At 42.8% G+C, this 15,614-nt stretch overlaps 1 protein-coding gene across 1 annotated transcript in view; it reads right to left on the reverse strand.

The window, feature by feature from the left end:
• The window catches only part of LOC117044556 (protein eyes shut homolog), a 150,365-nt gene that overhangs the window by 17,971 nt on the left and 116,780 nt on the right, over positions 1 to 15,614 (reverse strand). The window contains exons 12-14 of the mRNA XM_033145374.1: positions 13,371 to 13,467; positions 12,949 to 13,056; positions 10,940 to 11,085 (exon numbers count right to left, since the gene is read on the reverse strand). Of these exons, the coding sequence (XP_033001265.1) occupies positions 10,940 to 11,085; positions 12,949 to 13,056; positions 13,371 to 13,467 (351 nt within the window). The remainder of the gene's footprint in view (positions 1 to 10,939; positions 11,086 to 12,948; positions 13,057 to 13,370; positions 13,468 to 15,614) is intronic.

Consider the following 15,614-nt stretch of genomic DNA (forward strand, 5'->3'; position numbering starts at 1 on the left):
ATCAACTAACAAGAGCTACTGAACTTGTCCACCTAGTGGTTTAGGCCAGGGATGTCCAACAGGTTGATCGCTATCTACTGGTAGATCCCCGCAATGCTTTGGTAGATCGTGGTCGATCTCTGGCTCCCTTTTCTCTACGTTGGTAAATCTGACTCCTGCCCTTCCCCCTCGCCCCACCCTCCATTGTTTGAACTCAGGAAGGGAAGACAGAGCTCCCTCTGTGTAGCTGTTTTCATCCATAGCAATGTGTTTGTGAGTGACTTAACCCCAACTTCCCTTGCCTTCCCCCCCCAAAAAATGAACTCTACCCCAAAAGCCTGCACCTTTAACCCCTAAAAAGGGGGCTTTACTCCTCCCAAGAAAGCTCAACAACTTTGAGCTGAACCCCTAAAAAGATCACTTCCAGATTTTAATTCTGAAAGTAGATCACAGTCTCTTGGGAGCTGGCTGCCCCTGGTTTAGGCAATAGGCCTACTCTCCTCTAATTTCTTCCTACATATCAGGGTGGAAGTAAGACAACATCTTCCTGCTCCAACTACTGAATGTGACTGCCTAGACAATCCACAATGGATATATGATAAATTCAGTTTGCACAATCAATTTCCTCTCAAAATCTGAAAACTGAGGCTACTAGCCAACTCCCCTTCATCCTAGGCTGCAGTCATTCCTCCACCCAGCCCAGCTTCCACCCATGGAGCCTAGTACAGAACCTTATTTCACCTGCAGGTGTGATCCTCTCCCCACACCTCCAAGGCAGTTGGTAAGAAGCCCTGAGTTGACTGCATTGCTACCACTTGATGAGACCAAAACCAGTGCTGCACTAGACCTAGGCTGGGTCAGAAATTTCCCTGTTCCTCCCTTCCTCCTCATCTTGCATGAGTGTCAGGGCTGCAAATTCTCTCTTAATCACCCTAGTGGACTAAAGAGAAAGAGAAGGGGTGTGTGACTCTGCTTGTCCTCCTTGCTTTCTCAGTGGCTTTTAATACCCTTGACCAGGGTATCCTTCTGGAGCATCTCAAGGAAGTGGAGGTTGGGGGCATTGTGCTTCAGTGGTTCCAGTCCTATTTCCAAGGTAATTTCATGAAAATAGCTATGGGATGCCACTTTGGTATCCCACAGGGTTCCATCTTGTCCCCTATACTATTTAACATCTATATGAAGCTTCTGTAAACTGTCACCAGATTGGGAGTGAAATGCCCTTGATGTGGATGACATAAAGTTCTATTGCTCTGTCCCATCAAAATTGGGAGAGGTGCTTGAGGTGTTAGACCAATGCTTGGAGTTGATGAGCTGGATGTAGGGCAATAAATTGAGGCTGAATCCAGAAAAGACAGAGGTGCCAAGTGTTCTGAGTTTTCAGGCCTAGAAAGTGGGGGTATGATCTGTCATGGACAGGAATACATTCCCCTGGAAGAAGCAGGTCCACAGCATGGAAGGGGAGGGTAACTTCTGAATCCAACCATGTCACTGGACCCTCAGGTAGATTTGGTGGCTACGAGTGTCTTTTCCCACCTCCAACAGGTTTGCCACCCATGGCCCTTTTTGGACACAAATTGCTTCACCAATACACTCCATGCTCCTGTATTGGTCTAGACTGGATTACTGCAATGTGCTTTATGTGGCACATCAAGGGCCTTTCTTCCACTGTCATTATGACAGGCATTTTGCAAGTAAAGAGATTATTGCAGATGGCAGGATGTGACAATGAAGCTAACATAAGAATACGGTATCAGGAGTGTCCAAACTTGGTTACTATATATATAGCCCACTCATAGCAGGAGACCAAACTTCAGAAATGCCAGAAGAATTTGTCAACAGAACACTCTGTCACTGAGCTTAGTGCAAAAAGGGGAATCAAGGGCTCATTTGTTGTGATAAGAGCGACGCAGTTGCCTTGCATGATGGGTGGGTGGATGGGTCCAGATTTCCCGCTACGGCACTGATTAGGCATGCCATTATGGATGGATTGCAGCAAACTGCAAACCCACATTAGCCACGCATTGGTATCAGCACTGTAACATACATTCCTTCCCTCAGTGAAAATGTCGCATGTAATGAGAAGCACCGTGAGCTAGTTATGCCCACCCTCTTTAATATTAAAGGGGGTGGGGGAAAGAAAAATGAAATTTGACAAGAGGGGCGAGATGTTCCTTCTTAGCAAGCCATGCTCCAAACGGCATGACAGCTGGCACTCTGTAAAGGTTACAGGTTGTCAGCATTACAGTATTTCATGTCTAATTTGGTGTTACATGAATTCATGCCTTTCTTGTTAGTCACAATGTATAACCAGGCCCACACTTCTAGTGGTGGTTACTCAGTCTGCTGGAAATGGTGAATCACCAGAGTGTCAAAAATAACCTTGTCAAGCCCCAAGAAGCAAGCCTCACAATTAGAAATTCAGAAGAGCAGTACACTTCTGCTTACAGATATCAGGCACTGAGATTTGACGGTGTTATCCTTTTCACAATGACTAGTCTTATGTCTGCGTGCTTTCCATAGCGTAACCGGAACCCTCACGTACAGCCAGGAGTGAGATGCACCTGCCATAATAAAAGCCTCACTGTCATCTTTTGTGTGCTAAATCGGGTTGGGGAAGAGATTTAGCTCCAGCTGACTGAAAGGAAAGCAGGTGGGCCTAAAGCAGAAGATGTTGTGAATGATTAGCACAGTGACATGGGGGTGAGTGAGTAGTCTAGGAGCAACATTCACAGGGGAAAACTAGGAATGACAAAGAAATTTCATTTGGAAAGAGCAATCCCAAAACTGGATGTGTTCGAGGCTGAATGACAATAATTACTGTATTTTAAGAACATAAGTCACAGAATAGTGACCCATTTTAAATAAAGGGATTTATATAGGTTATGCTAAATGTCTGAAATACAGTGGACATTGATTTGCTGAAGTGAATTTCAGCAACCCCATCTCCATTTTGTCAACGTATGAAAACTGATATATGTCAGGACCCAGATAAATGCAACTGAAAAGCCTTCTTATTTTGAGCTAGTTTGGAGACTTCAGGGCCCCACAGATAGCAAATGAAGGCAAATTTAGTGCAGTTACTAGAAGCACATCCAAGCACACCATGGCATTATTTGTGATGCCACTGCAGTTTAACACTTTCCAGTGAGTTGATTTAGAGACAGCTCCTGTGACAGTTGAGTCAAATTCTGGAGACAGTCGTGCAAGGTTCCTAAAAATTCAGAGATCATGATGGAGTAATAAGCCAAGAGGGTGGTTTATGGACAGAAGAAATGGGAAAATAAAGACTGCAATTCAATCTCTTGTTCAGTGACAAAGACAAAATAGAATCAGGTTTGATCCATGACAGGGAATAGAAATTACTGTGATCTATGGAATAAAAGATATTACACTGCAGGTATGATTAATATCTAAAAGGAATTTCATCATTCTGCAATAACACTTCCCCGAAACAGACCTCAGGGTCTATTTCTTTGGACAGTAGCAGAACATTACATAGGCCAACTGGCAAAGTGGTCAATAGGTACCCAACGTCACTTCAGCAGTACATGCCCTGCTAAAACTGTCCATCAATTCTTGATAATATCCTCCTGAAACAGCAGCATTCCAAAGAAACAATGCATGCTCTCTTATGGTTTACATTATTTCTAGGTTGTCAGAAGTCATCACTGTCCTGTGAAACATGATATTACAATACTGGTAATCAGGTGTGTGGCCTCCTGTTAGGATGCCAACAGGTTGGCGCACTGAAGAGCAGCAGTCAGAGTCATGTAAAGCCGAGGTCCAACAGTCCGGGTCAGGAGTCAGCCGAAGTCAGGTAACAGTACCGGGGTCAGGAAAAGCCTAAGTCGGTAACAGTCCAGGTCAAGGCCAGCCGAGGACAGACAGTCGCACAGGGGTCAGGAGTAGCCCAAGTTGGTTCGAGTCAGGAGTGAGGGAAGCTGAAGTCACGTATGAGCAATGAGTCAGGAAGCCACGGTCAGGAACAAGCCAGGAGTCAGGAAGCCGAAGTCACGAACACAGGAATCAGGAACAGGAAGAGCAAGAACAACCATGCGCTTCAGCACAGCAGTTGCAGATGCTGGTGAATGGAGCAGTCGGTCTTCCTTAAGTAGCAGTTTCATAACCATGTCTCTTACGAGCTGCGGCTGCCTCTAATTGTTCCCTACATCTCTCAGCTCTACGTTCTGCAGCTGAGAAGAGAGGAGGAGAGGGGGTCCCGCCGGTTCCTCTCCTCACAAGGGCCTAATTCTGGTTCAACTTGTTCCTCCTACTGATCTGGTCTTTCCACTTCCTTATCTGATTCTTCCTCTTCTGAGGAGTGCTGCCACCAGTCTTCTCCAGGTATGAATTCCTCAGTTTCCCCAGATTCTTCCGTGGGTGCAGCCTTGCGGGGGGGGGGGCTTGCCTCCACTCCTCCTCTTCCAGATCAACCCTGACACCTCCTTTGCCTGATTGTATTACAGCAGCCCAATTCTTGATGTCCAATGTAGGCTCTGAAGCAATTCTGCCAAGTTCCTGTTTTCACTTCCCTGAGTGTTAAAACTGCATCAATAATGAACAAATCCAGTGCAGTACAAATACATAATAAAATCTTGTGTGTCTCAGTTTCTGAATAAATTTGGTCCTATGTTTTTTAATGGAATAGAACAGCATATTATTAACATGACATTTATCCCCCTGTATTTGCCAGAAAGCACAAGAGCAACTTATTCTACCTTACCACACTGAATATGAATTTATATCAATTAGTATATAGACTGATAACGAGCCAGTAAAAAAAGTAACTTTCCTTGAGAAAGACAAAAAACAAGCTGAGGTATAACCCTAAGAAACAGCAACTTCAATTAGCAAAACGGTCTTTGGGTATATCATTAACATTTTGCTTATACTAAAACACCAATTAAAAACAGTTTATCCCCTGTTCCTGACATGACTTTTGCCTTTCAGTCGTATTTTGTTATACTCCCTGAAAACCATCCTGAGCCACATGGATACAGTATAGGCACAATAGGTGGAATAATAGCATTAGAATGCAGCACTATTGTCCTCTCTGTAGCTGACAATAAGGAATTCACTTGCATGTGCAGAACCACATTGCAAGAGCACAGTCTTTATGTCCAGTTTGTGCTCTAGAATAGTATACTAGGTGCTGGGGACAAAGAACAGGGGAGTCCTGTTGCCTTTCTGTTCTATTTCTGGTATGGGAAGCCTGTCATCCTGTTGAACTCCCATCAGCCCCAACCAGCATGGCTCATAGTCAGGAATGGTGGGAGCTGTAGTCCATCAACAGCTGGAAGGCTACAGGTTCCCCATCCCCGTCCTACTTGAAGGTGACCCAGATGCATCTGGTTGGCCAACCTTGGAGGTAGGCTGGACTGTTAGACAGACTTTGCTCAGCCCCAGTAAAGCTCTTCTAATGCTATGTCTGTATTATTGTAGTATGTGAAAGCTTGGTTACTGAGACTGTTAAGTGGTCTTTCATGGAACACATCCTCATTTAAAAGAGCTAAACCCACGTGCACTGATATCCAGCAATGAAGGAAATGACTTTGTCTAAATTGTACTTCCATCTTTGACTCATTACTCTAAATCTGACTTTTCTCTGAAACTTATTCTCATTCTTGTTGTCACTTCCCTCCTTTGTCAAATAGTTTTCCTGTCCTGGAATATAACAGCCCACAATAAGCTGGAGAAAACCATTAGCATATAACCACTGTGAAATCATTTTGATGAGCTGATAAGGGAAATAAGCTCTGCAATGCACACTTAAAGACACTGTGTCTCTTTTGAGCTCCAGAAATATGGAAAAATGCAGATAAGGATTATACTTCGGATACCTACGTGCACCGGGAAGAAACTTTTTCACATCAAGAATGACTCCCCACTGTGACTATGCACTGTAGGATTAATCTCCATCACAAAACTTTATGTGGGTTTGTGGATTTAAGTTAGAGTCTTAATCACTTTCAATGTATTTGATTAGTCTTGGCAGGTAACCAAAGCACACTTGACTAAACAATCATAGATGACTGTCTTAATTATGGGTGTGGATAGTAAACAATATGCCCTTTCCCTTCTGAAAGGGCATAGATAAGCACTTTTTTGCTTTAAAGCAGGCTTCCTCAACCTCGGCCCTCCATATGTTTTGAGACTACAATTCCCATCATCCCTGACCACTGGTCCTGCTAGCTAGGGATCATGGGAGTTGTAGGCCAAAAACATCTGGAGGGCGAAGTTTGAGGAAGTCTGCTTCAAAGCTTTTACAGATAGTAACATTTAAAGAAAGGCAGTCTAGTTGTCATCTTTACTAACAAGGTGCATCTTTACTAATTGCAACTTTTGCACCATCAACTTTAGCGATGTACAGTCATGACAAAAATAAAATGCACCCTCTTTGAATTCTGTGGTTTTACATATCAGGACATAATAGTAATCATTTGTTCCTTAGCAGGCCTTAAAATTAGGTAAATGAACAACACCGCATGAACAACACCACATGACATATTACACCGTGTCATGATTTATTTAACAGAAATAAAGCCAAGATGGAGAAATCATATGTGAAAAACTAACTACACCCTTAGTTGTTCCATATAAATTAAGGGGTTAAGTAACAGTCAGGGGCTGCTAATCAAATGCCCTTGCTTAATTGACAATCAGCAAGTGTGCCCACCTCTGTAAAAGCCAAAGTTTTAGCAGTTTGCTGGTCTGGAGAATTCAGGTGTGTTTTAACACAATGCCAAGGAGGAAAGACGACAATGCTTTTAGAGAAGCAAGTGCTGCTGCCCATGAAACTGGGAAGGGTTCTAAGGCCATCTCCAACCAATTTTAAGTCCAGTGAGAAAGATTATTTAAAAATGGAAAACATTCAAGACAGTTGCCAATCTTCTCAGGAGTGGACGTCCCAGAAAATTCACCCCAAGGTCAGACCGTGCAATGCTAAGAGAAACTGCAAAAAACCCAAGAGTTACATCTCAGGCTCTACAGGCCTCAGTTAGCATGTTAAATGTTAAAGTTCATGACAGTACAAATTAGAAAAAGACTGAACAAATATGGTTTGTTTGGAAGGGATTCTAGGAGAAAGCCCCGTCTCTCTAAAAAGAACATGGCAGCATGGCTTTAGTTTGCAAAGTTACACCTGAACAAACCACAAGATTTCAGGAACAGTGTCCTTTGGACAGATGAGACCAAAGTGGAAATGTTTGGCCATAATGCACAGTGCCATGTTTAGCAAAAACCAAACACAGCATATCAGCACAAGCACCTCATACAAACTATCAAGTACAGTGGTGGGAGGGTGATGATTTGGGCTTGTTTTGCAGCCACAGGACCTGGGAACCTGGTAGTCATTGATTCAGCCATGAACTCCTCTGTATACCAAAGCATTCTACAGTCAAATGTGTGGTCATCTGCCCAACAGCTGAAGCTTGACTAAAATTAGGCCATAAAACAGGACAAGGATCCCAAGCACACCAGCAAATCTACAACAGAATGGGGAAAAAACAGAATCAAGGTGTTGCAATGGCCCAGTCAAAATCCAGACCTCAACCTTAAGAGAGCTGTGTATAAACAAATGCCAGCAAACCTCAATGAACTGAAGCCACGTTATAAAGAAGAGTGGGCCAAAATTCATCTACAATGACTAGAGAGATGGATAAAGTCCTACAGGAAACAATTGCTTCGTGCTATTGCTGCTAAAGGTGGTTATACAAACTATTGGATCATAAGGTGTACTTAGTTTTTCACACATGGCTTTTCCATTTTGGCTTTATTTCTGCTAAATAAATCATGACACAGTGTAATATATCATGCGTTGTTATTCATCTGAGGTTGTATTTACCTTATTTTAAGACCTGCTAAGAAACAGATGATTGTTATTATGTCTTCATATATAAAAACCACAGAATTCAAAGAGATTGCACTATCCTTTCCCCATGGCTGTATGCAGCAAAAGAACTGGTCACAAAGAACGTATCCAGAGACTCCTTCAGGAAATGAGGAATGAGTGTGCGTAGAGGGGAGCAGGCCCACCCCCATCAGCCCCGCCCCCAATGCTCCTGCCCCCAGAGGAGGAAGATTCAGGGCTCTGCACACTAAATGAGACATGCTAGCCAACAGGCATGCAAAGCAAGGGTAGAAACGTCTGTCCTGAATTGTTTGTGGTTTTATGGCAACATGTAACACTTCAGATATATATATACACTGTATATGGGACAAGCAGTTGGAAATGTATTTGCTTTTTAATCAGCTAAATATATCGCCTGGTTATATCCCCATAAATTCAGTGCCTTTAAACTGCTGACATATTGACTTTTTAAATTGTCTTTTTCATTATCCAAAACGGAGAAGGTTGGCACTCTCGCAAACAATATGTTTTCGTTTCCTATGAATTAGGTGACATAAAGCCAATAAAACACAGAAAGTAGTCATGTATCATCATAGCTATATAGTACATTTCTAAAAATACATGTTTCTCAAATTTTCAAGCGGTCGATAAATTGTATCCAATGCCAAACGTCAGCCTGCTGCATGATGGGAATTGTGAACTCACCTCTGCTCACAGGCTGATAGCTTATAACTTACTTCAAATAGTTTTTCTTTTCTTTTTTTCAGGCAGGCAAATGAGATCATTTTGCATTCTGGGTATAACAAGCTTTACATAATTTGTTACAAGCAATAAAAACTAGAACTCAATAACAACATCAACTGCTGTTTAGGAACTAATACTTACAGCAGCAATCAAAAAGGGAACTGGCTAGAAACCTTATCAAAACGATATGGTTAACAGACCCAAAAATGAATTCAAATGCATAGAAATCACGTATGCCTCCGTCTTATGATTAATAGTTAGTACACATGCACATAGAACAGGTCTGAATAGACCCACTAAGCTGAATACTATATTCTTTAGTTTAACTCATATACTAACTGCCATATACCGAAGCCCAATAGGAGGTACAATAACTGAAGCAGTGTCTCCACCCCCATCATTTAGCCCAGACACTGAGATCCAGCGCCGAGGGCCTTCTGGCAGTTCCCTCATGGCAAAAAGTAAGTTACAGGAAACCAGGCAGAGGGCCTTCTTGGTAGTGGCACCCGCCCTGTGGAATGCCCTCCCATCATATGTCAAGGAGCTAAGTAACCACAGTATACAACCTTTAGATGATATCTGAAGGCAGCCCTGTATAGGGACTTTTTTAATGTGTTGTGTTTTATTATATTTTTATATATATTGGAAGCCACCCAGAGTAGCTGGAGCAACCCTGTCAGATGGATGGGGTAATAATAATAATAATAATAATAATAATAATAATAATAATAGCCTTTGTGCTGATTAAGGCTGCACAATGGCTGGTGGGCTGTGTGTGGATCAATGGATGTATAGCTTGGCAAATTCTGTTACTTGTAACAGAAATGTGTATTTTCAATTGAGAGAGTTAGAACACTCCCTCAATACTATGTCCTGGTGTAAGCATGAAAACTAAGGCCTAGATCCTGGCCTGAACCCACATGGTCAAATTCTGAACCTGGCCCAGTATGCTTTCTTTATTCCCAACCAGCCTTGCTTAACCTATTTTGGCTCTCCGGTTCCATTCACCATGACAACAACAACAACAACAACAACAACAACAACAATGCTCCACACAGGGAAACATAGGAAGCTGCATCACACAGTAGGCTATTGAGCCAAACCATTGGCCCATCTAGCTCAGCATTGTCTACACAGACTGGCAGCAGCTCTCAGGGGTTTCAGGTAGGAAGTATTTCCAAGGCCTACCGGGAAATGTCAAATATTGAATATCTGAATGCAAAACATACATACAACCCCTGCACCAGTTTCCTCACAATTTCCCCTGTGCTGTTTGCCAGCCTCAATGCAATGCAGGTAACATTGAGAACATTAAAGTGAAGAGGGCAGTGATGAACATAGCACATAGTCTGCACTGGCTGGGTGTAGAAAGGACAACTTCCCCTTTGCTCCTGAGAGTGAGCAGCCCTTGGTCTGCTTTCTCTCCATGCACATTCATTACGACTTCAGACCTGTGAGAAGAGACTAGAGTCTGAAGTCGGAGCTTCACTGCAGTCAAGCCCAGGCACAGTGTTTGTAAAGCTCTTGTCAAAATGGGAAGAACCCCATGGGACTGAGACAAGAGGTGGAAGATCTAAGTAACTCGTTGAAGGCCTCGTGGTGAGTTAATGGTAGAGGGAAGATTTAACAAGGAGATTACTTTGGTCTCTTTGTGACGATGCTATGCTTGCACTATTTTCCTTGTATATTAACTGCACTATTTTATATGCATTTGTAGTAATTATTTCTAAACCATCGATTACATACTAAGCATTATATATGAACACTTAAGTTATTACTAAGATGCGTTTGTGAACCTCAGTAAATAATTCATTAATTCCGGGTGTAAGTTTAAAGATCACTACCTGATCAAAATTATCAACAGTCCATTTTAAGGAAGTCAAATGTTCAGTAATTAGCAATGTAAAGGAATGTTGTTTTTTTAAAAATGCTAGAGTCTGAATTATTTATTTTACATATGCCAGGATTTATGTTGATTCACTAGGTATCTGAACTGTGACTGTGATAAAAACTGACACAACTGAAAATGAGGCTGTGATATATGTATTTGAAAAACTTATTCAGTAGCTATACTAATAATTATTTTTTCTTGGCTGAATTCACAAAATATTGATTTTTGCTCTGCTCTGTGTAACCTCTCTTTTAATGTAATTCAGCTAAATATCTGGATTGGTAAGGAACCAATAAATCAGAAATGACGTAAATAAGGTCCAGAGGTACTTAACAAGATGCAGATCCAACAATCACTAGGGTAAACATTGATTTGTATTCCAATATGCTTGTGACCTCTTTTGCTCATCCTCAACTCTCAAGATGTTACAGAGCGGTTTCGCTTTGCTTCCACAGCATTCTCCAAATGTACTATACCTGTGAAACCAGGAGCACAGACGCATTGATAGCCGCCAGGCTTGTTGAAGCAGCTTCCTCCATGCAAGCAAGGAATAATTTCACATTCATCCACATCCAGCTCACAGAGCGACCCATAGTAACCAGTTGGGCAGTGGCAAAGGAACCTATTATGATGTGGATGAGGAATAACTTCAGTGGAGAGCAATGAACAATACCACTTTTATACTAGATATTGTGTCCTCCCTCAAAGAGGGCACGTGTTGTGGTGCGACCTGGCAACCAAGCCCTGTGTTGGGGGTGGGTGCGATTGGATAGCCACAACACCCTATTGGTAGGTTCCTCGATGCTGGGTGTAATCAGACCAATGGGACAGTAGCCAAACAGATCAAGGGACCTATATAAGCCCATGCGTGTGTCCCTGAGCTTCCTCTTTGGGCCACTGCATCGGAACACCCGCCCACCTCTCCCTATATTTAGGGCTTGCGCTTGACCTTGCTATGCTGTCGTGTGCCGCCTGTCATTGTGACAGAGGCACAGCAGGAATTTTCCCCACTTGGCTGATTGGCTGTTGCCAATTGGGTTTCGTCTGCCACGTAGCAAATTGTCACAACTTGTAAGGTTGCAGATAGGCTCTGGTACAGGTGATAGGGGTGGTAGAATGCTCTCGTCATCCCTATGTGAAGGGTATTCCATTAAAGGAATCCAGGGACTCAATTGTTTGGTCAACCCTGAGAGGGGTTGTGCCTGTGCCTGAGTCCAGGGGACATCTGGGTGGTGGAATAGCCTGATCCCAGCTTTCCGCTGTTCCAGGTGTTCACCCTAGGCTGACCTATGCTGGTGCATCACAACTTGTAAGGTTGCGGATAGGCTCTGGTTCAAGTGATAGGGGTGGCAGAACGGTCTGGCCACTCCTACGCGAAGGGTATTCCCGTAAAGGAATCCTAGGGACTCATTGGTTTCGTCAACCCTGAAAGGGGTTGTGCCCATGCCTGAGTCCGGAGGATGTCAGGTTAGCTGGCGGGCACTCCTGTCTCCAGCTGTCCCTGGTGTTCACCCTTGGCTGACCTATGATTGTGCTCTGGGTCAGCGCTGCCTGCAGGGGTACAGGGAGCTAGTCGAACCAGAGCCTATGCAACCACTCACTTGCTGTAATCAGTAAAGTTGTGGCCTAAATTCTGCCCAAAACCAATCCAAAATTTGAGTCTTGTCTGAATTTATTTAAGGGGGTGGTTAAAGGTCTAAACACGCAACAAGCTGCTCGTTATATCTAAGTGTCATGAATACCACATCCACATCAAAATAATCACAATGATATTTCCCCCCCATTTTTGATTCCCCACCACCACCACAGAATTCATTTCTAAAAACACTCACTCCACACCAGAGTGAATATGGCCCTGAAAAAGGAATGCATGAAGTAACTATACTTTTCTGTCCTGGGCTGATTGTAATAGTTCCTACTAGTATTATATGCACCATTATGTGTATAATATTGCATGCATATTATAGGAATATCGATTCTAAATGTCCTAAAGTAACAACATAAAAAGCTGTCTACAACTTTGGTATTAATTTTGTATTTTGTATTAATACTTATAAGATTATGCTACATACAGAATATAATTTAAATAAGTAACACAGAGAGCTTGACTCTCTTATGCATATTATACATATAATGTAACATACTTTTCAATATAAATTTGCATCATTCACAAGCGGCTCAGATATTCCAATGTGAGAAAAGCTCTATTGGATTGGACCTGCCCAATTCCATGAATAAATCCATTTAAACCTGATTCCCCTTCCATTCTTACTTGCAGAGCGCTTTGGAAATTTAAGGGCTGCCTAGCACCAGAGATTGTACACCTCTTACTACAATCCCTTTATAAAGCCAGAGTTTAAGTATGTAGTGAAGGGTGAATCTAGCTTCCTACGTATTTTTGTTCATGCAGTTCTACATCAACAGTCAATTGAAAAGCAGAACAATTTTTATTCTATTTTTAAAAAACTTGATTTCACTCACAAACCTGTTTATAAGATCTATGCATGTTCCGCTGTTTGCACAGGGATTTGATGCACACTCATTAATCTCCACTTCACACAATGTCCCAGAAAAGCCATCTCTGCAGAAGCACCTGGAGAGAAGAATGACAGCTAGTGAGCTGCAAAGAATCTTTAACACCCAAATAAAGAAAGAGAATGAAATGGGTGTGTGCGGGGAAGTATAATATTTGTTCATATTTCCTTGGTTGGTGCACCATTTTAGAAAAGAGACAAGTTGGGAAGCTCTTGCGGCAGAACGCTTGATTATAATGATCACAGTCATGCACTGGATACCGGTAATTCACAAATCACCTAAAATCACATGAGCTACAATCCATTGTCTCTGTCTGAAAGTGTCCCCAAGTCACATCTAGATGCGTCATTCCCTTGGGCTGTTTTTCCTCACCTGTAACTGTTAACCCCATCCACACAGTGACCTTGATTCTTACATGGGCTGGAGATGCATTCATTGTTGTCAATTTCACAGTAAGCACCTTCAAATCCTGAAAGATAGATGAAACGGGTATGGATCAGTGATTTCAGCTAGTCAGTTTGAATGTCAGGATCAGTGATAACAAAGGCCCAGGTGAATGCCTTCCAAATGGAACTTGAAAACACTCGAAGCATTTTTTATCCTTCAAACCTAATGGGCAATGCTTCTCCTCAAAGAATGCCGGCACATCTAATAATGCTTGAGCACAGAGGCACAAATAGGACTGAACGCAAGAAATGAGCATCTGGTTAACTCTACTGGGGAAGTGAGCTTGGTTTAAAAGGTTGGAAATGCTTTATCAAAAAGAGGGATGCTATACTATCTCAAAAAGCAAAGCAAATCTACTGCATGACAAGTTTTAATCTAGCATAAACAAAATTTCTGTTCCTCCGCTCCATAATCCATTTCCTCTTAAACATCACAAGGGACAGTGGCTTGAAATGGATACCACAAGCTTTTAATAGATGGATGCATTCATCTTCAGAAGGCTCAGGCTTTTATATTTACCTATTCAGAACATTGGTATACCACCCCTCATACAATATAATTCCAGGGTAGAAGTGTTAAGTATATATAATAAATACATATAATGAAACATTAAGATACATAATAAAACCATAATACTAGCAACAATCGGGTGTGTGGGGTGTTAGGGGAGGAGTAGCACCTCTGGTGGGGGGACATATTGTACTCCTTCTGGGGTAGTTTGTCAACCTTTGGTCCCCACCCTGCACTTAGCTCTCACCTGTGGTTCCTAGAAGCTGTCAGAATGCAACAGCAGCCACACCCCAGGAAACAGCATCAACTGACCAGCTCAACCAGGTGAGGCTCGCTGATGGGTCTCAAACCCTCAGTGAGTTAAGGACTTCCCTTGCATGTGAAGACAAGCTCCGGCAGATTGAGCAGACAAGACCAATATTGGGTCCAACAGTCAAGATGTTGGTTTCTGCATGTGCTGCAGAGGGAATTGAGGGGCAGATGGGGCTTGTAAATCTGGGAGGGTAGTCCATCTAGAAGAAGGAAAAGTCTGATCTTAAACCTCCACTGCCTTGCAGGATATCTTCAGGAGGAGATAAGGCTAATGAGCAAAGCCTACACAGGGAGCAGACCTTACACAAATCAGAAGTGAAGTCCCCAAGACGGTAGGATGGCACTTTGTATGCCATACTTCCAGCAACTCCTGCAGCCAAGCTGGTGCCAAACATATTGCAAGGCCAACAGGGAGGTCTTGTTGGCTGGGCAGCCCAAGACCTCCATACACAGGCTTGCACCTTGCTGAGGTCACTTAGGTGCTGCTAACACAGCAGTTTGACTTCACTCCCGGAGGCACACACCAATGTCTCTTGAGACAGATGGATACCAACAGCTAGCAACAGATAAAAGACAACAGATAAAATCATACACTACGCTAAGGCACCAAAAAAATTACAATGTGCGTGGAAATGGAACGTTCGAACCACACACACCACTTTAGGGAGGGCATTCCACAACCACCCAGAAAGCTCTCTCCTTTATTGCAACTTGGAGAAGGGCTTCAGCCTATATACACTGTTGGGCTTTGCTGCATCAGCTCTAGAGCGATATTTACTCTTTACAACTTACAAATCTGTAAAGAGTAATCATGGCTTGGGTTGGGGAAATGCTTCCACTGCCAGTTTCGCTAGCCCCAGGAAACTGGGGTGAGAAGGAACAACATAGGTTGCACACGGTTCTTCTTTCTAGACGTTACTGGGAGGGCTGGGTGGGGGGACATGGGACCCAGCTACGCTGCAGTAGTAATCAGTCATTCGGACTTATTTGGGAGCAAGCTAAAAGAGTCTCATTAGATCTCACTTTGATTATTTAAGGAAATGGTAAGTATGGCTTTTACAATATGTACTGAGGATATTGAGTTCTGTCACCTGACCATGTGATTCATCAATAATACAACACCAAATGGAGCCCTTTTGCAGTGATATTAACTGCATCTATGCAGTGGCTCTTGCATTTCTAAAAGAAGATCCTGCAATTTCTTTTGCCACACTAGTGGTTTGATAAAGTGCCAAATAATAAATCCACCACTCAGGTAAACTTGACATCAATGTTGGATACCTCATTCATGTAATAAGACAGCTCTAGACCAGGCAGGAGGAACTTGTGGCCTCCAGATGTTGTTCC

This window comes from Lacerta agilis, chromosome 3, assembly GCF_009819535.1.
Source record: "Lacerta agilis isolate rLacAgi1 chromosome 3, rLacAgi1.pri, whole genome shotgun sequence".
Classification (NCBI taxonomy): Eukaryota; Metazoa; Chordata; class Lepidosauria; order Squamata; family Lacertidae; genus Lacerta; species Lacerta agilis.